Below are 20042 nucleotides of genomic sequence, written 5' to 3' on the forward strand. Positions count from 1 at the left end.
CTGCGAATTGTGTGGACGGGAGCGACAAAGATCCGAGGCTTCAGCCGCAACGGGGGAAGAGCATGATGAAACCCTGGACAGAGTAAAGAAGCTGAGCGTGGCTTTCATGAGCTTCAGCTCAGCAGGACACTCTGAGCTGCCTTCACCCGCTGCCCCTGGCAGGTCCGTGCCAGAGCTCACATCTTCCACACAGAGCCTGTCACAGCTCTGCAGTCACACACGCTGCAACAGAGCCCGGGACCTTAACGCAGCATCACATGTAATGCCCCACTCACCAGGACACAGTGAGCTACCTGAGCCTCACCTGTCTCCAGCAATCAACTGAGAAAAGCGACTGGAGCAGCTGAACCGAGACACGGCTGCATATCCAGTTGGTGCGAGGTGCTGGGCTTTCAAAGCCTGTGCAATAAGTTGGACTCTGCAGGAAATCTTTATTCTCATTATGTTGGGTTCTGCAGGGGAGTGTTTTCTCTACATTTTCAGGGTGGCAGGCTGATGGGATCCAGCTGGTGCTCATAATCTCCAATCAGCAAGGGCCTTTAGTAGGAGCGGCTTCCCGGAAGAAGATGCTAGATGGTTCTGCTTCTACAGTGGTACACTCTAGCTCTCAGTGCTGTGTCGAAAGTGTTTAACTAGTTCCTGACGTCTCTCCCATCTCTTCCTTCCTCCTAGTACCAGCTTTGACCGCTCTCTGAGATTCGGATCCACCTGGACTACCTTACCCTCGCTGTTTTGCTCGGCCTAGCCCCAGGATTCCTCCATAACCACCACCCTGCTGCTGCCTGTCCACCCTCAGTTGCCTGCTGGAACTCCTCCACCTCACTGCCCCAACTGTTGTACCCTCCTCTGCTCATCAGAACCCTCAAACCGTAAGCCATCACCGGGTTACACCATCATTCCCGTCATTATTCCTCTGTCTAACCGCTCACCCATTTCTCAGTTCCTCCTCTGGCCCGGTTCCTCCCTGCTGCCGCTGATCTACACCTCTCCATCCTCCCTCCATTTACACCTTATTGTTTAATAAATCTGTTAAACTGCGTTTGGTCTCCGTAGTTGTTGCTTGCCTTAGAGTCCTGGTACCTCACATTATGACACATTAAGGATCAGGAGAAGGCCGTTGCGCCCTGCAAGGCATTGCTGCCGTGTTTCAGTAGTTGTTCATCTCCCATGTTTGGCAAAATGTTTAATCTGTAAAAGGAAAATGGACTTTTTTTTTAAAAAGCATCGCCCTGCTAACGTTTCCACGGCAACTATTTTATTGGGATTTAATGATGCAGACCGACAAAAAGTATTTTACGAAGTGGAAGGAAAACGATGCATGGTTTCTTGCGTATAAAAATCTGCAAATTGTCGCATGCAGGCAGCCTACTTTACTCACCTACTTAGTAAACAGTGTGCATGTAATGCTAATTCCAGCAAAGGGCTGAAAAACATATCACAATGTAAGCATCTTATATCAGTGGATATTGATAATTATTGACTAGTTTTTTGTTTTAAATATCTGAATTACTGGCGGTGTGACCTTTCCTATCCTAACCACAGTTTTCATTCCAGTTACGAAGCACGATGGCAGGACCTGAAACTGCTGCTGCGCAAGGCACGCAACACGTTGTTGCTAGGTAACCAAAGAGCGAGTGAGTTAGCTGACGCCACCCATCTTGGCCTACATCTCCCACAATGCTGTGCGGTTGTAGATCGGAGACGAAGTTCAGTAAAATTACTGGATAATCTATCAGACATATTATCTATTAATATTGATGATGTGTCTACTGCGACATACATATCGTCATTGATTTATTTCCCAGCTTTACATCTAAGCAGGGGTCTGAGGTTGGACTAAAAAGGTGATGCTGTGAATCCAATCTGACTGAAACCTTTCCTTGTCTCTAGATGTACAGCAGCTGGTAGAAACAAAAATAAAAACAAACAAAATTGGCACTTTAGCTGCAGCGAAAGGTGGTCCTTTAAAGACTCGAGGGGAATGAATACAAAATGCACGCTACACTTTTCAGATTTCCATTAGAGAAATCAGTCAACGTGTAATTGTTTCAGGGATGTGGACGGCAAAGAGCTGAAGAGAGTCCACGTTTCGCAGCAGTAGTTTCCTCGGCATGCTTACGAGCGTAAGCAACCGATGAAGCAACAACCAGCCCGATGTTGTCTCAGGTCTTTTGGAGCCGGAATCAGGCAGTGCTGCTTGTCATTTTATCTGCTGACAGCTAACTTTGGCTTTTATGCCAGCATCTAACCTGGTTGCCGGCTGCTAAAAGTGTCCACCCACATGGCAGCTGGTACATTGTATTAGCCCTGGGAGTTGGTCCAGTTTGGCTCATGGAGGTAGAGAAAGGTTTGTTATCTACAAGAACAGGGACAGGAGACTCGGGGTAGGTGTGACAGGAGGGGAAAGAGAGAGGAAGCATACAGAAATTCACACTTTTGTACACACCCTATGTTGGGGAGAGGGAAAAAAAAAAAAAAAAACATGACCGGTGGCCCAGTGCTGCTCTGATTAGAGCCTTAACCAATGGGTTTGAAATATAAGCTGCAAGCAGAAATGCAAATGCCTCAGGAGGCCTAAAAAAAAAAAAGAGCAGCTAACTCCAGAGTGGGTGTAAAGAAAACAAAGAAAAAAGATAAAGAGACGAGAAGAGAAATACAAAAAAAAAAGAGATCAAAAATAAACAGCCATGTTTTCTCCCCCTCAGATCTTCAGCGAAGTCTCTGCTGATTTCTTCTCCCACTCGCTGACAGCGCGGCTCAAAGCCCGACATCACATCAACCTCTTCAAATATTTAGACATTATTCAACTTGTCTCCTTTTTCTCATTTTTACTCTGTCAGACAGAGAGGGAGGGAGAGAGGGAGGTGGGGGCCGATTAATATTCCCAGAGACTCCAGCGAACAGCAGTTAGGAAATAAAAGGCCATAAACTTCCAGCGAACTGATTGGGTCGTTTATCCACATCGCCGAGTGATGTGTCGGGTGCCTGGCTCTTTTAGATCCCCCTGAATGATGAAGCGGCTGTTTGCATTTACACACGCGGTGTAGGTGAGCGCGTGTGTGTGTGTGTGCGTGTGTGTGTGTGTGTGTGTGCTTTGCTTCGCCTCTTTGAAAGCTGACAGCTCAGTGTGCCGTTCGCGAGAGGGCAGATGACAGTGGTCCGCCGAGGAAAGAAATGAGTGAGAGCGAGAATCTGCTGATGGCCAGAGTCAAAAAAAAAAGTGCGAGTGTGTCAGGAATGTGCAAACGGCTGAGGATTTAATAATGGCTATTATGAGCGTGGTGTTGATTAATGGAACATCTTAATAGTGTGATTCTCACAATTAGCACTAATGAATGTTGCCGCGTCGGAGCTGGAGAGCACAACAGGAATGACCGATGCCAGTCTGAGGAATCGCTCTGCATAATTATACCCCAGATGAGTCTTTGCCGATTGATGCCGATGGAGCAGGCTGATATGCAAGCGCAAGAAATTGATGCCTTTCTGTCTAGAAGGGAAAAAAAAAAAAAAAAACGGAATATCATGTGTGTGTGTTTAGGCCAGGGATTTTTAATCCTTATCTGGAAAAACTCGGCTCCCGATATGTTGTACATGTAGAGTCTGTGATTTCCTTAGAGCACTCCAAGCAAGATGTTTGTCAGGCTTGTTTTTTTTGTTTTTGTTTTTGTTTTTGCCCTGCCAGTTGTGAACGATTTTCATGTGCACAGCTAAAAATAACAACAACAACAACAAAAACAAACTGTACAGTATTGATACAATGGAAGAAATTACAAGTATTCACAGTCTGCGGTGAAGGATCAGAAATCCTGGTTGTAAGCGGAGCCTCAAAATACAAAGTAGAAACAAGAACAAAAGACAAAAATTGTAAGTTGTTGAATATTAGGTTAAATGTAGTAAGTAGATTTAAAAGGTTGCTTATTTGGCTCATCAAAGGTTTCATTTGCACATAAATCTGGCTTTCATGTCAGGCTAAAACGCTGCCAGGACTCCTTCATGGGAAAGATGAAAGGCCAGATTGTTGAGATGTACAAACAAGGCATCTCACAATAATAATAATAATAATAATAATAATTAATTGCCAAGAAGTTGGTGGGCAGGTAGAAAAAGGAGAAAACTGCAGCCTTCACTGCGTGACTTCTGAGTTAAATAGTGTTATTTCACTGCAATTTAAAGATTAAATTTGAGCACGTACAGTCTAATCAGGCTTCAGACTGTAATTCAGTTAACACATGGAGACTATCCTTAAGACTCGAAGAGCATTTATGTCACAGAAAGGGGAAGAGGTGAGTGGAAATTGAAGGAATTTCACAAAGCCAAAGCCCCAAAGTTTATACAAATTGGAATATAAGGAAAATGTCTAAAGGAAGAAGGGAAATATTTGGACCGACATCACTTGCTGTCATCATTATACAATTGTACTGGGGTGGGAAAAGACGAGTAGGATCATTTCAGAATAAATGTCATGTCTGATGAAAGATACAAGCGTTATTCGTCCACAAAAGGACAGCTGAGCTATAGTCACATAAAAAAAGCTAAACAATCTGCAAACTGAGAAAAGAAGAAACAGAGTCACAGTCAGACAAACATCTAGCTAGCTAATGGTCACTATGAATCACAATTTTTCAGATGGAAAAACACGAGCGAGCAACCAAACAAACTATGTTAATCAGGAGTAAATTCTCAATAAAAACGACAACAGTGGGGAAAATGTGGCAGCATGAAGTACAGAAAACAAGTTTTTTCACAAGATTGTCCCCGTTTTAGACCCGCTACTGATCCAATTCTGTTCAACGTAAACAGAAATCTGATTGCAATTACTTTGCTAACCCCAGAGGTGATGGCATGTCTGGACTTAAGGGGTTAATCAACAGCAAATCAGCTCAGTAACTTAATTGATGTACTTCAGGAAGACTGTGTAAAAACAAACCCAATTGTTGGCTCTCTATTCAATTACATCAAAAGGAGAAACAAAACAAAACAAAACAAAACAAAAAAATCATTTAACCAATGCTTAAATCAAAACCCTTGACAGTCAAATGCTTTGGAGTTTTTTCTTACATTTTGTTGCAGATCTTAAAGTAGGACGAGCTCTTTGAAGAATGTTTGCGACAGAAACTCCAACAACAAATGAAAACCGAGGAAACGAATCTGTTTTAAACTTTGCTTTCCGAGCAGGATCTGATTTATGCGGGATATTAGAACGAGGAGGGAAAGAAACGGATTCGACATGAAGCATTGCTCAGAGGACTGTTTTACACCTCTCCATCAGACATGTTCATTATTGCACAGCGGAGAAAAATAGATACCGCTCTGACTACTGTGCTTCCCCACCCCTCCCTCCCATCCCCACCAGTTTTGTGTCTCTTTTCTGTCTTCACAGTTTCCTTCCCCTCTGTCTGAACTTATTTTAACTTGAGGAAAGAGAATAACAGTTCCTTAAGAAGAAATATGTCTATTTATGCACCTTGAATTAGAATAACTCTCCTGCTTTTCTGCATGACGCGAGTTTTGAAAAGAGCTGCATTTAATATAATTTGGGGTGAGAGTGACACCGTTTGAATAACTTCTCTTGGCTTAGACTAAACTCCAGGAATATTATATGTGTGTGTGTGTGAATTTTTTTTCTCTGCATGCAACTGCTGCAGACGAGATAACCAAATGGGCTCCAGCTTCTTTTCTTCTTAGACTTAACCGTGTGTCCCTCTTAACACGTATCAGGAGCAGAAATGTTTACTGTAACGACTGGGTTTCAAGAACTGTAGAGATGCGCAAAATTTTATTTCACCTTCCAAGCAGCTTGTTGGTGACAGATTTAAAGAGCTTTTGCAGGATCTGTGACGACGTGAAGAAAATGTGCCTCTTACTCTAATCTAGACTCACTAAATTATATAAGGAATAATAAAACTCAAACACAGAGCTCCAGTTTAAAAAGAATACAGAAAAAAATGAAACACTCCAAAATGTCCAGTAGTTGTTCTGCAACTGGATAGAGTCACATTTGAGTCAAAAGGTAAATATACTGGCTAGATTTGTTAATATTTTTAAGGAAAATATTAGAAAATAGGGTTAGGCTCCTCTGTATCAACCAGGTACAGATATTAAGAAATACAGAGGTTTAATAAAAGCACCTGTTACAAACATACAGAAATCTTTTTGTCATTCCATTACAATCTTTAAAGTCAAAATACTGAGATGCCAAAGAAAGTGTTGGAGGTTTTCTTTTTTGCTGTACAGTACGAAGCTTGGCTGAGAGAAACCTGCTACACCAACTAGAAAAAGTGTTTCTGTTGTGAAAAAGCGTACGGAGATACAACCGCTTGATGATACTGATTCATAAAACTCTCCACGGTTTGGCTCCAGCCTACATAGATTCTTTACGCTCCAACAATCTTTTTTTTTTCTCGCGCGTTCAAACAGAAAAAGGGAAGCAAGCGCTCGGTGCGATGGCTCCTACAGCATTAAATGATCTTATTTTATTGGACTTTTTTTCTTAAAAACAAGCGACATGAACCTATCAATCGGTGTCGTTGCTTTTAAGCTATTTTTCCAACTTGTTTTAACTTTGCGTAACCAGCTTGCTTGCGTGTTGCAGAATTCAGCCTAAGTCCCTCTTGAAACTGAGATCTGAATCTCAACGAGGTTTGACCTGGTTGAATAAGGGGAATTAAAAAAAGAACAAAAACGACAGCCACGATGAGCTTTCATTCACCCAGCTACGTAGTTCAACTAATTTAATAGCAAATATCAGCTTGTTATAGCATTTCTCTGCCAAGTAAAGCTACTGTCATTAACTTGTAGGTAAAACAGAAACCTGGTCGCTCATACCGAGTCAGATTTTTCTGGATCTGCTTCTTATTGAAAGGAAACTGCTGCTCTCCACCGTCCCCCACATGGTTTGCTGCGAAGCCAGTGACTCAGTGGAATTGGCTTCAGACAATAAGACCTTTATGTTAGGTTAAGTGTCCAATTTGAACAGAGTCTGACTTCAAGTGTTAAAAGTGACAACAGGACGAGATCTGCTGCCTTGTGATGCACTCCCTGCCGTTGTTAGTCGCTTCCGTCTTGCTCTGCTCCTCATTAGTTTCGGAGTAAATCATCTGTTGGTTGCTTCCACCTCACTGCACCAGTGTTGCTGCCGGCACAGACACACTCAAAAGTATGTCTGTTTGCCCCAGATTCACCTCTTTAGGAGGTAGGTTGTGCTCCACTTTGCCTTCGGTTCCCCCGTCAGGCTGTCTAGTTTTTGTTTCCCTGTCGAAAGCAAGTTTAGTTTTCTGTGTCTAAATCAGGTGCAACTTCATTGTGCTTGAAAAGGAGAGCTGACTTTTCCACAACAAGGGCGTTTGCTTTCCTTTAATTCTTTCAGTCAAAAACTGAATGCAAAACTGAACTCTTGCTGCAGTAAGATAACGTAGTTGTCAAACGTATGTCTAAAAATGCCTGTTTTCTGTGTAAATGCTGATATTGTAACCTTCTTAGCCTGTATCTCCCAACAGGCTTCGATGAGGCAAGAGTATGCATAAAACTAAACGAATTTCTCTTTTATATTGGATACTTAATTTAATTTTATACAATACACATTGTAGTAACCATACCCGCTGTTAAATATTTAATCCCATTTGATGAGTTATGAATATCAGAACACTCTACAAACGAATGAGGCAATCGGTCCAGATTTTGACATATGTCAAACACGCTCACCCATTACCACGGCAACTGACTGACAACAGCTCCACTAACTGATCGAACAGAGATTATGTTCAAGTGTACCTGGATTATCAATACCATCAAAGCAAAGACTTCCCACAGAAAGACCAGAACATAATACCCCAAAGTTAACATTCGGTCCATTACAGTGAAGGTTGATTAGCTAATTTAAACACCTACAAAGTTTCCCTGCAGAAAACTTGCTAAGCCCGGAGGTAGGGTGCCGGAGCAGTCATTCATCCAGCGGCCCGCCGAGTTTTTGAGTGGAAAAATATTTAAAGTTGGCAGGAAGTTTGAAAATATCACTTGATAATTATCTGTTATTGGAAGATTAACACCTGGACACCAACTATCAAGTGTTAAAAAAAATGCAAACATTTTAAAAAGACTTAAAATAACTAAGCAATGCTTAGCCTGGTGGCCCGCCAGACTTATAATACTCTGGGGGAAACCCTGACCTGCCCTACTCATGATTTGTCACAGTGGATGTGTGGGTCGCCTTGTTTTCCTGTCAACTGAACCGAAACACACCGAAAAACACAACACATGAACATGTTAAGATTGCATAAGACAACCACCAGCATTGCTGACTTAATGCATTGCAACGGTGCGAGTGCATTGCATGTTAATCACAAAATGTACAATCCAGCAGTATAACGCTGTCATTAAATGTCAATTTAGTTTTAGAATCCCGGCAGGTTTGAGGTTGTCAGACTCTCTCCATTTTCAGAACGATGCGTTGATAAATGTCTAAATGTTTATAGTTTTATAACATAGACCCGCTATAAACCTCTGACCTCATTGCTATTTGTCAGCTAACTAATTTCTGTACCAAATCTCTAAAGGCCTTCACAGAACAGCTGTATTGATATGAAATCTCACACACAGGCAGACTACATTGACACCTAAAGGTAATTAGTTACACTGTTTTTTAAATATGTTTGCGTCAATTTTCTAATGTTTATTGTTTAAATGCTTCGAAAACGGCAGCCGAATAAAATGCCCCCAGGATTGTGGTGGCAACACAAAGAACGTAAAGTGTTGTGTTTGCACACTGATGGGTTGGAGAAAAGATGTTTGCTTTAGCTAAAAGTTCTCCAACCTTCACGCACTAACCTGCTAACCTGCGACACAAATCATCATCTTTCAGCCCCACGTGAAACAAAGCGACAAGTTGTTCCCACACGGAACGACGCACGAGTGCAAACATGCTAACAGAGTACAACAACAATTTTATCGGCGCACCAGGAGAGACGGAGGAAAGATTCAAGAAATGCAGAAAGCGGAGGGAGAAAGGCGAGGAGGGAAACATCAAACGGAGATAGTAGCGGGATAGCAGAGAAGCAAATCCACGCTCAGAGATGTACGCATATTGTCATTTTTTTTCTCTCTCTCTAGACAGACAAAAGAAGGAAGAATCATAGCAAAGAAAAAAAAAACTGAATCACTGAGTTATAGATGCATTAAAAATGAGATTGGAACAAAGCGACTGATGAGGTGTTGTGCTTTCTTTGTCAATTTTCATGCCAGTCAGGCTGCAGAGGAATCATTTGTGTCTTCTCTGATTAGGCAAAAAAGAAAAAGAAAAAATCTGCAGGAGAGACTCTGCTTTAGTTTTTGCATTTTGCATGAGTCTGAATGAAGGCTTACTTACCCACTCTACCTCCAGTTTGGCAAATTTACCTTCAATAAATTTAACAAAAGCTGCAAGAAAGTAAAGCCTAATAGCATAATTATTTTGACCACAGACAAAAGATGATTACTAATCCCTCAAACGTCAAGTCTCAGTGGAAAATTGAAAATGGAAACAAACAAATGTTAAAATCCACTGATAAAACCTGTGAATTATCAAATGTTCTTCTTTGCAGTGTACGGTCACTTGAGGACTTGAGCCCTGTCAGCTAACTTTTATTGACTCCAAGATGGGATCTCCATGGTAACAGGCTGGAGGAAGCCTGCAACGGACCGTATCTGGCCTGCATCTGAAGCTCGCAGTGCCTGCCTCTAAACATAATCGAGCACAAACACTCGGGAACACTTGCACCGAAGCACACACCGGAAAAAAAAAAAAAAAAAAAAAAAGGAGAGAAACTGGAGCACTTTAGTGGGAAAGGGACCAACAGGATGACATTTAAATGGATGGAGGCTTTGGCGGAACAAATGAGTTCATTTCTGCTGTTCTTGTTGCAGTTCAGACCTCCCTCTGGATATAAAATGGTGATCCCGCTGAAATGACAGAGCGACGCCTGTTGAGAATTGTACTCTTCCCTGCTGAATTCCCCATTTCTGCAGGCCCAGGGCAACGAGAGATAAAAGCAACAGGAAAACAGAGAGTTTAGTTATACACAATCAGCCCTGCTGCTCCCAATCAGTCATGATGGTAGCAACACAGCACGAGGGGGAACAGAGGCTCCGCTCCGGCGAATGTAAAAACGCGTGGCACACATAGGTTGTGCTTGCGTGTGTGTGTGTAAGACACAAAAAAGCAGAAGACAAGTGTGCACAACGCTGAAGGTTAAATAGAATGGAATGTAGGAAACCAAGTGTTTGTACTGAAGATGTACATTAACGAGAGCCTCAACATCAATTTCACAAAATCGTCAAGGTGTTTAAACATTTATATCAGATCAAATGAAGATCCTCTGATCAAAAAGGTATTTTTAAAACATATCAATTTATGGCGCACTTGGACAAAGTCCAGCTGATGTAGCACAGGCAGTTAGCACCTATTTCATTCAATCAGAACCTTCTTTAGTAAAGTACAGTAAAAACTGTCAAAAGGACAGCAAGTCAACAAACACGCCAGGATCAATATCTGAAGCATTATAAATGCATTATAAATACATTTAGAGCTAAAGACAAACATTTTGAGAGAAATCAATTTTAGAAAAAACATGCCAGGACGCTGATGTTGTAATACCTGTGCTCTGCCAGAAGGCGGTAGTAGTATTGACATTGACTACATTAAAATTTAGAAGAAGTAGATCTTGAGGATGTCTAAAGCAGAGCTAAGCTAGAGATTCTCCCAAAACCAAAGCTGGACGTGTAAAATGCGATCCAATGTGTAACTCTCATTTTTTAATTTTAAAAATTGAGTTTCTAAAAAAAAAAAAAAAGAAAAAGAATAAAAATTTTTGCAGGTGGATTACAAATGTTCCACATGACAAATCACACATTAATATGTGCAATACTGCAATTGCAAAGGATTGCTTGAATGCTATTTCTTTGTTGATTTTTAGTTGAATATTTAAACTGCCATGTAAGCATATTCTGCCTGCTTGTAAAATATTTGGGTTGAGTTGGGTGGATTTTCCATGCCCTCGATACACAAAAGTACTTTTATTACCTGATGTTGACGCTTATTGAGAGTTGTGGGGACAGTGTGAAGTAGAAGAAAAAACGAAAGGAGTCAATAAAACGTGGGCTAAATTTAATCGATATCTTCTTTGCAGTACTGAACAGTGGTGTCACAATGACGTTTTCCTGGTACCGTACAGCTATAATGTGGATGGTGGATGCACATCGAGGAAAAGAAATGTCTAGTTTCATGTGGGGAGAAACTCAATCATTTTTTTTTTATTGCGTTTCCAAGCAGTTAAAATGGGAAATAGGAAATCCAAATCCTATGTTTGCCAACTAGATTCCCACAGAGCATCGTACAGGGAACAACTCCCTTTAGTATGATCTAGTAATATGGTTGTCTGCCTGCATCATCTTTGTGGTGAAATAAAAAACATAAGTTGTCAAATTTCATATCAAATGTCATATCCTTGCTCAGCTGATGTTGTTGACATCTGAGTGTACTGAAAATAAGTCATGATACGTTTCCAAACGTCACAGCGCAGATGCACACCCAAACATGCAACAACAAAGACTAATGTGCAGTTTGAAAATACAAAATATGTAAAAAGCAAACCTTTTGATCCCTTTTAAGACTGGTTGGGATGTAATTCTACACTTACAATGAACCCAAATTAGATTGTCACCCCACGATCCAGCACTTCCTTGTGTCCAAACAACGGATCATTCATGAACAGAGACAAACATAAAACTGGATCAGGAATAGAGAACACATGGGTCGCTGTTGTTGCAAAGGCAAAATAGAAAAACAAGATCAATTCTGTGCTGATAGGTCAGTTTTCTCCGTTTAAATCTGCCAAATAAAGCCATTGTTGTTTAGACGGCATTTGTCATTTAATAGTTCATTATTTACCGTGCTTCATTTCCTGCACTCTGTCAGTTTGGCATTGATTGCTGCATCCTGAGAGCATAACAAGACAAGGCATTCCACAGTTATAATGAAAAACTACAGTAAGTCAAAAGTCGAGACGAACGATGAGTCATAAATCAAAGTCTCCGAGCATCTTTCTGCACGTTGATCTCTCACTCGCATACTCAAAGTGTATGTTTTTCTTAAAACCTCCTATTTCTTATGTTCTCTCGTGCAGTCGCTGAAAAACAGCAAGGAGTGTTATTTTATTGAAATATGACAGAATGTTACATTAGAGATATTTTCTTTAATATTTCTGCAAATATCCCCACGTTGAAATTCTGCAAAATGCTTTCTATCAGATGAGTTGAACCGAATCACTAGTGCGTTTGGCATGAATGCTGATTTATCGCCACGCTACAGATGCACGTTTTTAGTAAATGTAAGAGTTTGGAATTGATGTTTTTAATTTTCTACGATGGACTGGTGACCTGTCAGTGTGACCCCACCCCTATAACCCCTGAACTTAGCCTCCAGCGCCGCTGGGACCCTGCAAGAATAAACTAGTATTGAAAATAGGTAGAGGACTGCATGGATGTTTTAATTGCAAACTGCTGATAAAATAGGAATAAATATCGAAAAACAGGCAAACTTTCAATCAGTTTCTTCTGAATTTCTGCCACTCTCTGTTCTTCCCCAGCTGTCAGTTTTTTTGTTTTTGTTTTTTTTTGCAGTTTGTTGGAATGAAACAGGCTATTCTTGTGTTTTTTTATTGAACAGGAACACACAGCTACGGTCAAAATCAGATCAGAAGGAATACTAATAAACAAAACAGCGGTGGGTTTTTCCTCTCCGTAGCCTCGGAGTGAACATGTCTGTCATATTTCCATCCAACCATCTTCCACTGCCCTCTCCTCACGTGGGAATTTTGGTAATTTCCATAAAACAGAAATTCCCCTCGTAGAAAACAAAGCCATCTGGACGCAGGTGTTCTGTATTAATCCATCATATTATCTCTCAGGGCTTCCCTGTATTTATTCCTCCTCCCCCTCTCTTGTTCCTGTCCTCCCCCTCTTCCCTCCCTCCATCCACACACCCTCATTAAACTTCTATCTCTTCACTTTCTTTAGGCATGCTCCTCTCCTCCTGTGCCCATGTCATCAGCATCTCCCCACATCCTTTCCGGTTCTTCAACCTCTACTCCAACACCTCACATCCGTAGCCGCTTCATCTCAATTTTTTTTTTTTGTGTGTGTGTGCTTGTCTTTCTTTTTTTAAACTCATTTTCCAAACTTCTTGCTCCGCTCCCAATTATTTCCTTCCCCTCCATCATCTACATCTTTTCATTATCATCTTTCTGCTCTTCTTCTGCTGCCACGCAACACAACAAAAAGAGGAAGGCAGCGCTCGCTCGCTGCCTGCATTGTTACCTTTTTCGCACGTAGCTCCGCCGTAGCTGGGCAGGCAGAGGCACACAAAGGAGTTGATCTCGTCGATGCAGGTTCCTCCGTTCTGGCACGGATTAGACTGGCAGTCGTCGATGTCTGGAGGGAAACATTGAAGGGAGAACAGGGGATGGAGTCAAAGTCGTGTTTGCACTCCTTCAACTTTTTCACATTTTGAGACACTACAACCGCATCTTTCATTGGACTTTAATGGGGTTTTCTGTGGCAAAGCAACACAAAGCAGAGCACACTTGGAAAGGGGATAGACAGGCATACAGTTAGCTATTTTATTTCTGACAAATAAGAATCTGAAAATCGGTGCTGCATACTTAGCTACCCGACACTGGTCAATGTTTGTATAATCCTCTTTTAATTGCCATCTGTTTAGAGATTTCCAGAGAGTAAAACACATAAACATTCGCCTTTGTAAAACACACAAGTCACCGTCAAGTTAGATAAGGATGTAATGTTGATACGTGACAATGTGTCACGCTGGAGTCTAATTTGGATTCAGGTCTGGGCTTTGACTGGGCCATAACAATACATGCCTAAACTCCTCCACGGGATTTCCACTGCAAGTTTTTTGAGCATATTCATTCAAAGTAGAGGAGGTGAAGACAAAGTGAATGCCAAACTCTCCAGATTGTTGTTTTTTTTTTAAGCTGCCACCATTTTAAACTACTTTGTGGTAGTCCGCCACATAAAACGCCAATAAACCGCAATTATATTTGAGGTTGCGATGTCACAAGATGTGTCGAAAATTAGGACAAATCAACACACTCTTTCATACACAAACATCCCTCTTCAGACAGCAGTTTGCGCAGCTACCTGCCACAGCTCAACGCCAAGTTTTAGTCAGATTAGAGGTGTTCCTGTGAAAGTTATAATTAGGGCAAATTGATTGAATTCATCAGCGAGCTGTTTGGGGATGCAGTGGAGCGCATGAAGCTAATTTGCAATGAGTTTGCAGGACGTGGAGCAGCGCTGCAGTTGAACCCTGAGCAGCAAAAGCGAGGGAGAGCACACACACACACACCGAACACACACGCACAGAAGATTCAATTTGTACCAGTGCACCCATTTCAAATGCTTCACTCATTGGGAACCACAAAACATACATGCAGATCAATTTCAATTAGGCAAACATTCTTTAATTCTAACTTAAGAATTATGTTGCCTCTATAAACAAATTCAACCACATGTTCCACAAAAGCTCATATTCTGCAGAAAAATGCCAACTGTATGTTTTTTTTTTCTTTTCTTCTTCTTTTTGGCTGATCTCGGCCTGAAGGCACAATCATTAAAGCTGCAGCTGGCAACTTAACAATCCTCAACCATCACAAGCTCTGAGAGACTCTCTGAGGCTCTGACAAGAGGTCATGGTGGGAGGCAGAGGAACGTCTGAGGGCTGAGGAAAGATATGAAAATGAGAGGATGCTGAAAAGCGGCGCACAGCCGGGTTAGGAGGCTGAGCTGATGGAAACAAGGGTGGAAAGACGGAGCAGAGGTGATACCATTCTGCGAGGAAGTTGGTGATTTTTGGGGACGGATTACAGCGACTTTGCAGGCGGCAGCGTTTGGGCGGGTCAACCCGTTTGGCGCGAACAGCATGACAGCTTCGTTGCTGTTGCTCCGCTTAGGGCCGGCTGATTTCAAAGGCTGAAGTCGATGCAGACGAAAGATATCGAGCCAGAGGAGATGGAATAAGATGCTCAGTTTAGCCGTGTATGTCTGTCTTAACGTATGATCTGGTGTGAGACAAGAAATGACGACAAAGCAACAAAAAGCAAAATCCATTGTCTACCATGAAAATTAACTTTACGTGCTGCATCAAACTGTCTTAAATGGCAATTCTTCTCCTTTCGTGTTCAAACTGCAGGAATCTGAAACGGTTCCAAACGACGCACCTGTGAAAATCACGTTTCACCTCGAAAATGTGGTCATAACCATTAAACCTTTTCATATTTTGTCAAAATTACAAACACAAACTTCGGTCTACAAAAAATAAATGTGTTTTGATCAGATATATTCAATTGTAGCTCTGTGTTGAGAATTATTATCCAGCTGGATGATTAAACTTAGTCGTAATCTTAATTCATATTTAGTCCAAGCCGTTCTTTTTTTTTTGCATGCAAGCCAAAACCAAAACCCAATCACGCAAAAATAAACCAGTTCAAAGAATACCTGTGGGTTTACAGACAGGTTGTGTCTAAATACTGATATGTGTGAATAAAACATGATTAAAAAAGTTAAAAGGGACATTAAAAAAAACAGGAAGGAAAAATCCTTGGGCTCACCTTAACAAATATTTCTACCATTTCTCATTTTGTTGTGTTAATTATCTGTTTATTTCAGATAAACAGAGTTAGAGATCGCCTCTACCCGACCGTCCACATCCTCTCTCTCCGGCGGTCTCTTTCCCTTCCAGCGCTCAGATTTATGTCTTCAATTCTCCTGTAAATTACCTGTGAACTCTGAAGCCAAATAAACCCAGACAACTCCTTCTCATTGCCATATAAAAGTGTTTAACAGATATGAACAATTTCACGCTCGTGAACCCTTGAATTTGTCTGCGATCCTCCATAGGGTTTTTTTTTTTGTTGTTGCTTTCACTAAGCTTGTAATCTATCTCTATTAAACTCCGACTGCATAACATTTTGTATTTTACCGAATTCTGGTGAAAACCCATCTATCCATTTGCTTCAGAATCGGTTCTTTTGTATGGGAGGGTAGGAAAAGTAATTTCAAGTGTGGTTTTCTTTACCTGAAATCTAACAGTCAATCATGTCTGCTGTACTTTCCACCCGTTTCTGAAGAAATGCTTTTACTTTGACTAGTTAGTTGTTTTTGTCTCTGGTTTTAGTGAGTGCCAATTATTCTCTCTCTCTCTCTCTCTCTCTCTCTTTCTGACCTGATCACCTTTTTACCCTCTCATCTCCCCATAACCTGTGCAAGATGAACTGTGTATAAGGAGTAGATGGATGAAGAATTGCACTAATAAGGAAATGAAATCCAGACTAAAAATATCCCATTTTTCAGATAACCTAAAATACTGCTATTTCTGTTGACATATATCCTACATATTCTGTCATGTTGTGTTTTGGGAGCATATAATGTGCGACAGTTATTCTTTTTCTCACCTTCCTCAAAACACTGGTAACTATTAGCATAGGCTAACTGCTGAGGCTAATGCAGGAGAAATGCAGGGGCTGCGTCCAGGAAGCAGATGCTCTCTGTGAACAGAGCGAATCAGAAATGCTGCGTCACGTTTGTAAATCTGTAGCCACTGACTGCGGAAAAGCTGCTGACCTCTGTCCGCTATGCACCTCATCATCCGCCGACCCCGTTCGCCGCTGCTGCACGGCTCAGTTGCTCTTGTTCCCAACCACTCCGCTTCGAACACGAGAGAGCTGCAAATGTTTACAGACCTATTTAGCCACTTAGTTTTCATAAGTGCTCGCATATGGATGCGCTCACTCATTATCTGCATTTTATTTTATTTTTTCTAAATGTGTGACAGTGAGCTGTTTTGCATATGCCCTATTTTCTATTTTCGACAGTAAAAACGATCTGCGGCGACTGATGAAAAGAAATGTCAAAATGGGGAACATTTGAAGTATTTTTACCTTTTCTGCAACACAAAAATAACTGCAGCTTCCGCTTCTGCTATCCTTTGACGTCGCGTTTTAATAAATGCTGGTCCTGTGAAGACGGAGTCAATTGTTTTTTTTTTTTGTTTTTTTTTCTGAATGCAAAAACTAATCTTTGTCTTACCTAATGTTTATGATGACAGCTATTGATTTATCAAACTGATAGCTGTTTAAAGATTACACATTTTGAAAGCGTCTTTCAAAATGTCTTAATTGTTCCCTCTTTGGTTATCTAAGATTAAATAATAAAACATGGAGTGGGGAAGAAGGAGAACAGCTGGGCAGACAAAATGAAAATTTAACATTCAAACAAATGAGAAAGTAAAAAAACAAAAATGATACAAAACACCGCATTCCTGCGTATGTTTACCTTCTGTTCTGTGCAGATTTATTATGTAAATATGCGTCTACAAAGGTTGGAGGGTACGAAAAGATCTCATTACGAGTCGCATTCTTCCACAACCGACCTCAGTAGGTGGCAGCCACGGATAAATGAAACCCTGACAGAGCACGAAGGCGCCTTTTTTCCTGTAAGGGACCAAATGCCAGCCGTAGCTACAGATCAAACAGCCGACTGATCAATTACACAGAGAACCTTTGAACCAGTAAATGCCACCCAAAGACTTCACGTCTAACAAAGTTCTACAGAGGTCATGAGGGGATGATATTAATATCAAAGAGGTAGACTTTTTTTTTATTTTGGCAGACACCCAGAGGAAAATGTACACTTATCAGAGCAAACAAGAGCCGCACTCTCGTGCTAAAAGCCTCGGTACGAGATCCAAAGCTAAAAATCGTACTGTATACGCCAGCGCAGCCCTCCGCTTCCCTGAAACTCTGACAAATCGGGTCAGGCTTCCTACGTTCTCCTAATTGCTGGCGTTGCGTAAAAAACAATAAACCGGCATAACGTGCTGTAAAATGACGACTTTGAAATGGAATTTTTTTCTTTCTTTCTTTTTTGCCACACGAAGGTTCTGGTTAAAAGGCTTTTTGTGTTTGTCGTCTTTTATAGCGGCGCCCCTGGATGATTGACTCCCCCTTTGGTTTGCTGAGGGGCATTGACATTTTCAAAGCCTTCTACGAAGATGGATACCTTTCTGTTTAGCTGCTGCTCATCCAGACAGCGTGAACCCTCAATGGGCCATGTTGTGCTTTCCCAGAAAGCAGATTTTCTGCGTGACTATGTCTGAGCACACTATAAATGTTGGTTTAGTTGACCTGGCTGCAAACAACAAGGCCAGCAACAGCAAGAAGTGCTTGTGTAAACATTGCAAAACCTCTTCATTTGTTATCTTATTTATTTGCAGACTAAATATTTGCTACTGATTTACATGTTCATAATTCATTATGAAAGATAGTTTGCATTGCTTCTCTGGCATTTTACAACCATCTTTATCAGCAGAAACTCCTTTTTTTGTGAAAATTGCACAATAACTTTCTTTAAACAATTCTTTCCCTTTACACCATAGCAGAGCGTGACTGCTTATTGGCACACAGCTAATTGTTTTGTTGTTTTCGAGAATGCAGCTTTAATATTTCAATTGGTGTCTGAAAATATGCACTCCACTAAAAATGCCACTGGGTAAGAGATGAACGAATCCAGATATTTCCCCCTAAGGCTGCAGATCAGCATAGAAAACAGTGGTGGTGTAATTATTAAACCAAACAGCTCACATCTGTGCATACTTATTCTCTAGTTTGCTTGGATTTTTTTTTTTTTTTTTACTGCTTGACAACGTAAAGAAAAAAGAAAAAAAAACTTTATTTTGTTTACTGAGAAGATCGTGAGTATTTAATATTTAAGTGTTCAGAGCCGTTATACAGCACGGTACTCCCCAGTACCAACTAAACAGAGTCCATGTTTCTTAAAGTACAGAGAGGCATGTTGTTGTACTGGAAGGAAATTAAATTAACTCATATCATCCGAGTATCTTCAAAGATACTTGGATCATATGAGCCAAGTATCAGACCTTCCTGTGGGCAGGAAGGATCTCTGGTAACAGTCAGTCTTGCAGTGACTCTGATAAGGCCTCTGACTTAAGACCGTTGCTCTATGACAGCCTAGTGACCGTCATAACATGCCAGCAGCTCGATTTCTGGGCAGCAGAGATGATATTCAACATGTCCTGGATGACACCATCAGTTATTGGTAGGTACTGCTATTCCACCTCATTTGCTTTTGCCTCTAATCTTTTAAACTCTCTGTCCATATGGTTAGAAACCTGGGCAGAGAGACAAAGTTGGGGATATGATCCTTTCCCATTATGATTGACGGAAGAGATGGTTCTACCTTCCTCCTTCCCTGTCTGCCCTTTCATTCTGCTCTGCATCCATTAAGTCTATTTTTCAACTCCTAAAAGGATGTAAAATGTGATTTTTGATGATCCCCTTGTTTTGTAAGTTCTTCTTTATTTATTATTCTTCATTAAACGTCCACCTTTACTAGTCACTCCTGCCTGTCTCCATCCACTGCCTGAACATCATGACATAATTGCAGACACGTGTGAGTTTGCTTTGGCGATGTTTACGAGTGATAAGAGAAAAGTTTCTCTGGATGAGGTCGCCAAGATTCGTCCTTAAAAAAATCTCATGCTTTTCAGTCGTTTGATCTCAAAGGAACGTTGTTTAATGTCGCTTAAGTGCAACTTCATTAAATAAGAAACAGCCTTGTTCAGCGAGAAATTTGCAGAAAATCTTAAATGCCACACATGCATACTGGAATAAGTGAAGCACCACACTGCACTTAGAGGCAATCAAAGAACATTCACACTGAGTTAAGTGACGGCTGACGGAGGAGTAGGTGTGTAAATAATCAGAACAGTTCTGTGTATTTGCTTTGGGTTTTATTGCAGCGTCACAGACTGGCTCAGTAGGAAAAAGAGAAAACAACTTCTGGAACATAAATGCAGCGCGATTGAAGGCTCTCAGCTATTCTTCAGGGAAATCTGAGAAACCCTGATCAACATCTGGCAAATAAATAAATAAATAAATAAATAAATAAATAAATAAATAAATAAATAAATAAAT

At 41.0% G+C, this 20042-nt stretch overlaps 1 protein-coding gene across 2 annotated transcripts in view; it reads right to left on the reverse strand.

Moving 5' to 3' along the window:
• Nucleotides 1-20042, reverse strand: part of ncanb (neurocan b) — a 157067-nt gene that overhangs the window by 18693 nt on the left and 118332 nt on the right. For both annotated transcript variants that reach the window (XM_007570033.2, XM_007570032.2), the window contains exon 11: nt 13348-13461. In XM_007570033.2, the coding sequence (XP_007570095.1) occupies nt 13348-13461 (114 nt within the window). The remainder of the gene's footprint in view (nt 1-13347; nt 13462-20042) is intronic.

This window comes from Poecilia formosa, unplaced genomic scaffold, assembly GCF_000485575.1.
Source record: "Poecilia formosa unplaced genomic scaffold, Poecilia_formosa-5.1.2 Scaffold254, whole genome shotgun sequence".
In the NCBI taxonomy this organism is placed as follows: Eukaryota; Metazoa; Chordata; class Actinopteri; order Cyprinodontiformes; family Poeciliidae; genus Poecilia; species Poecilia formosa.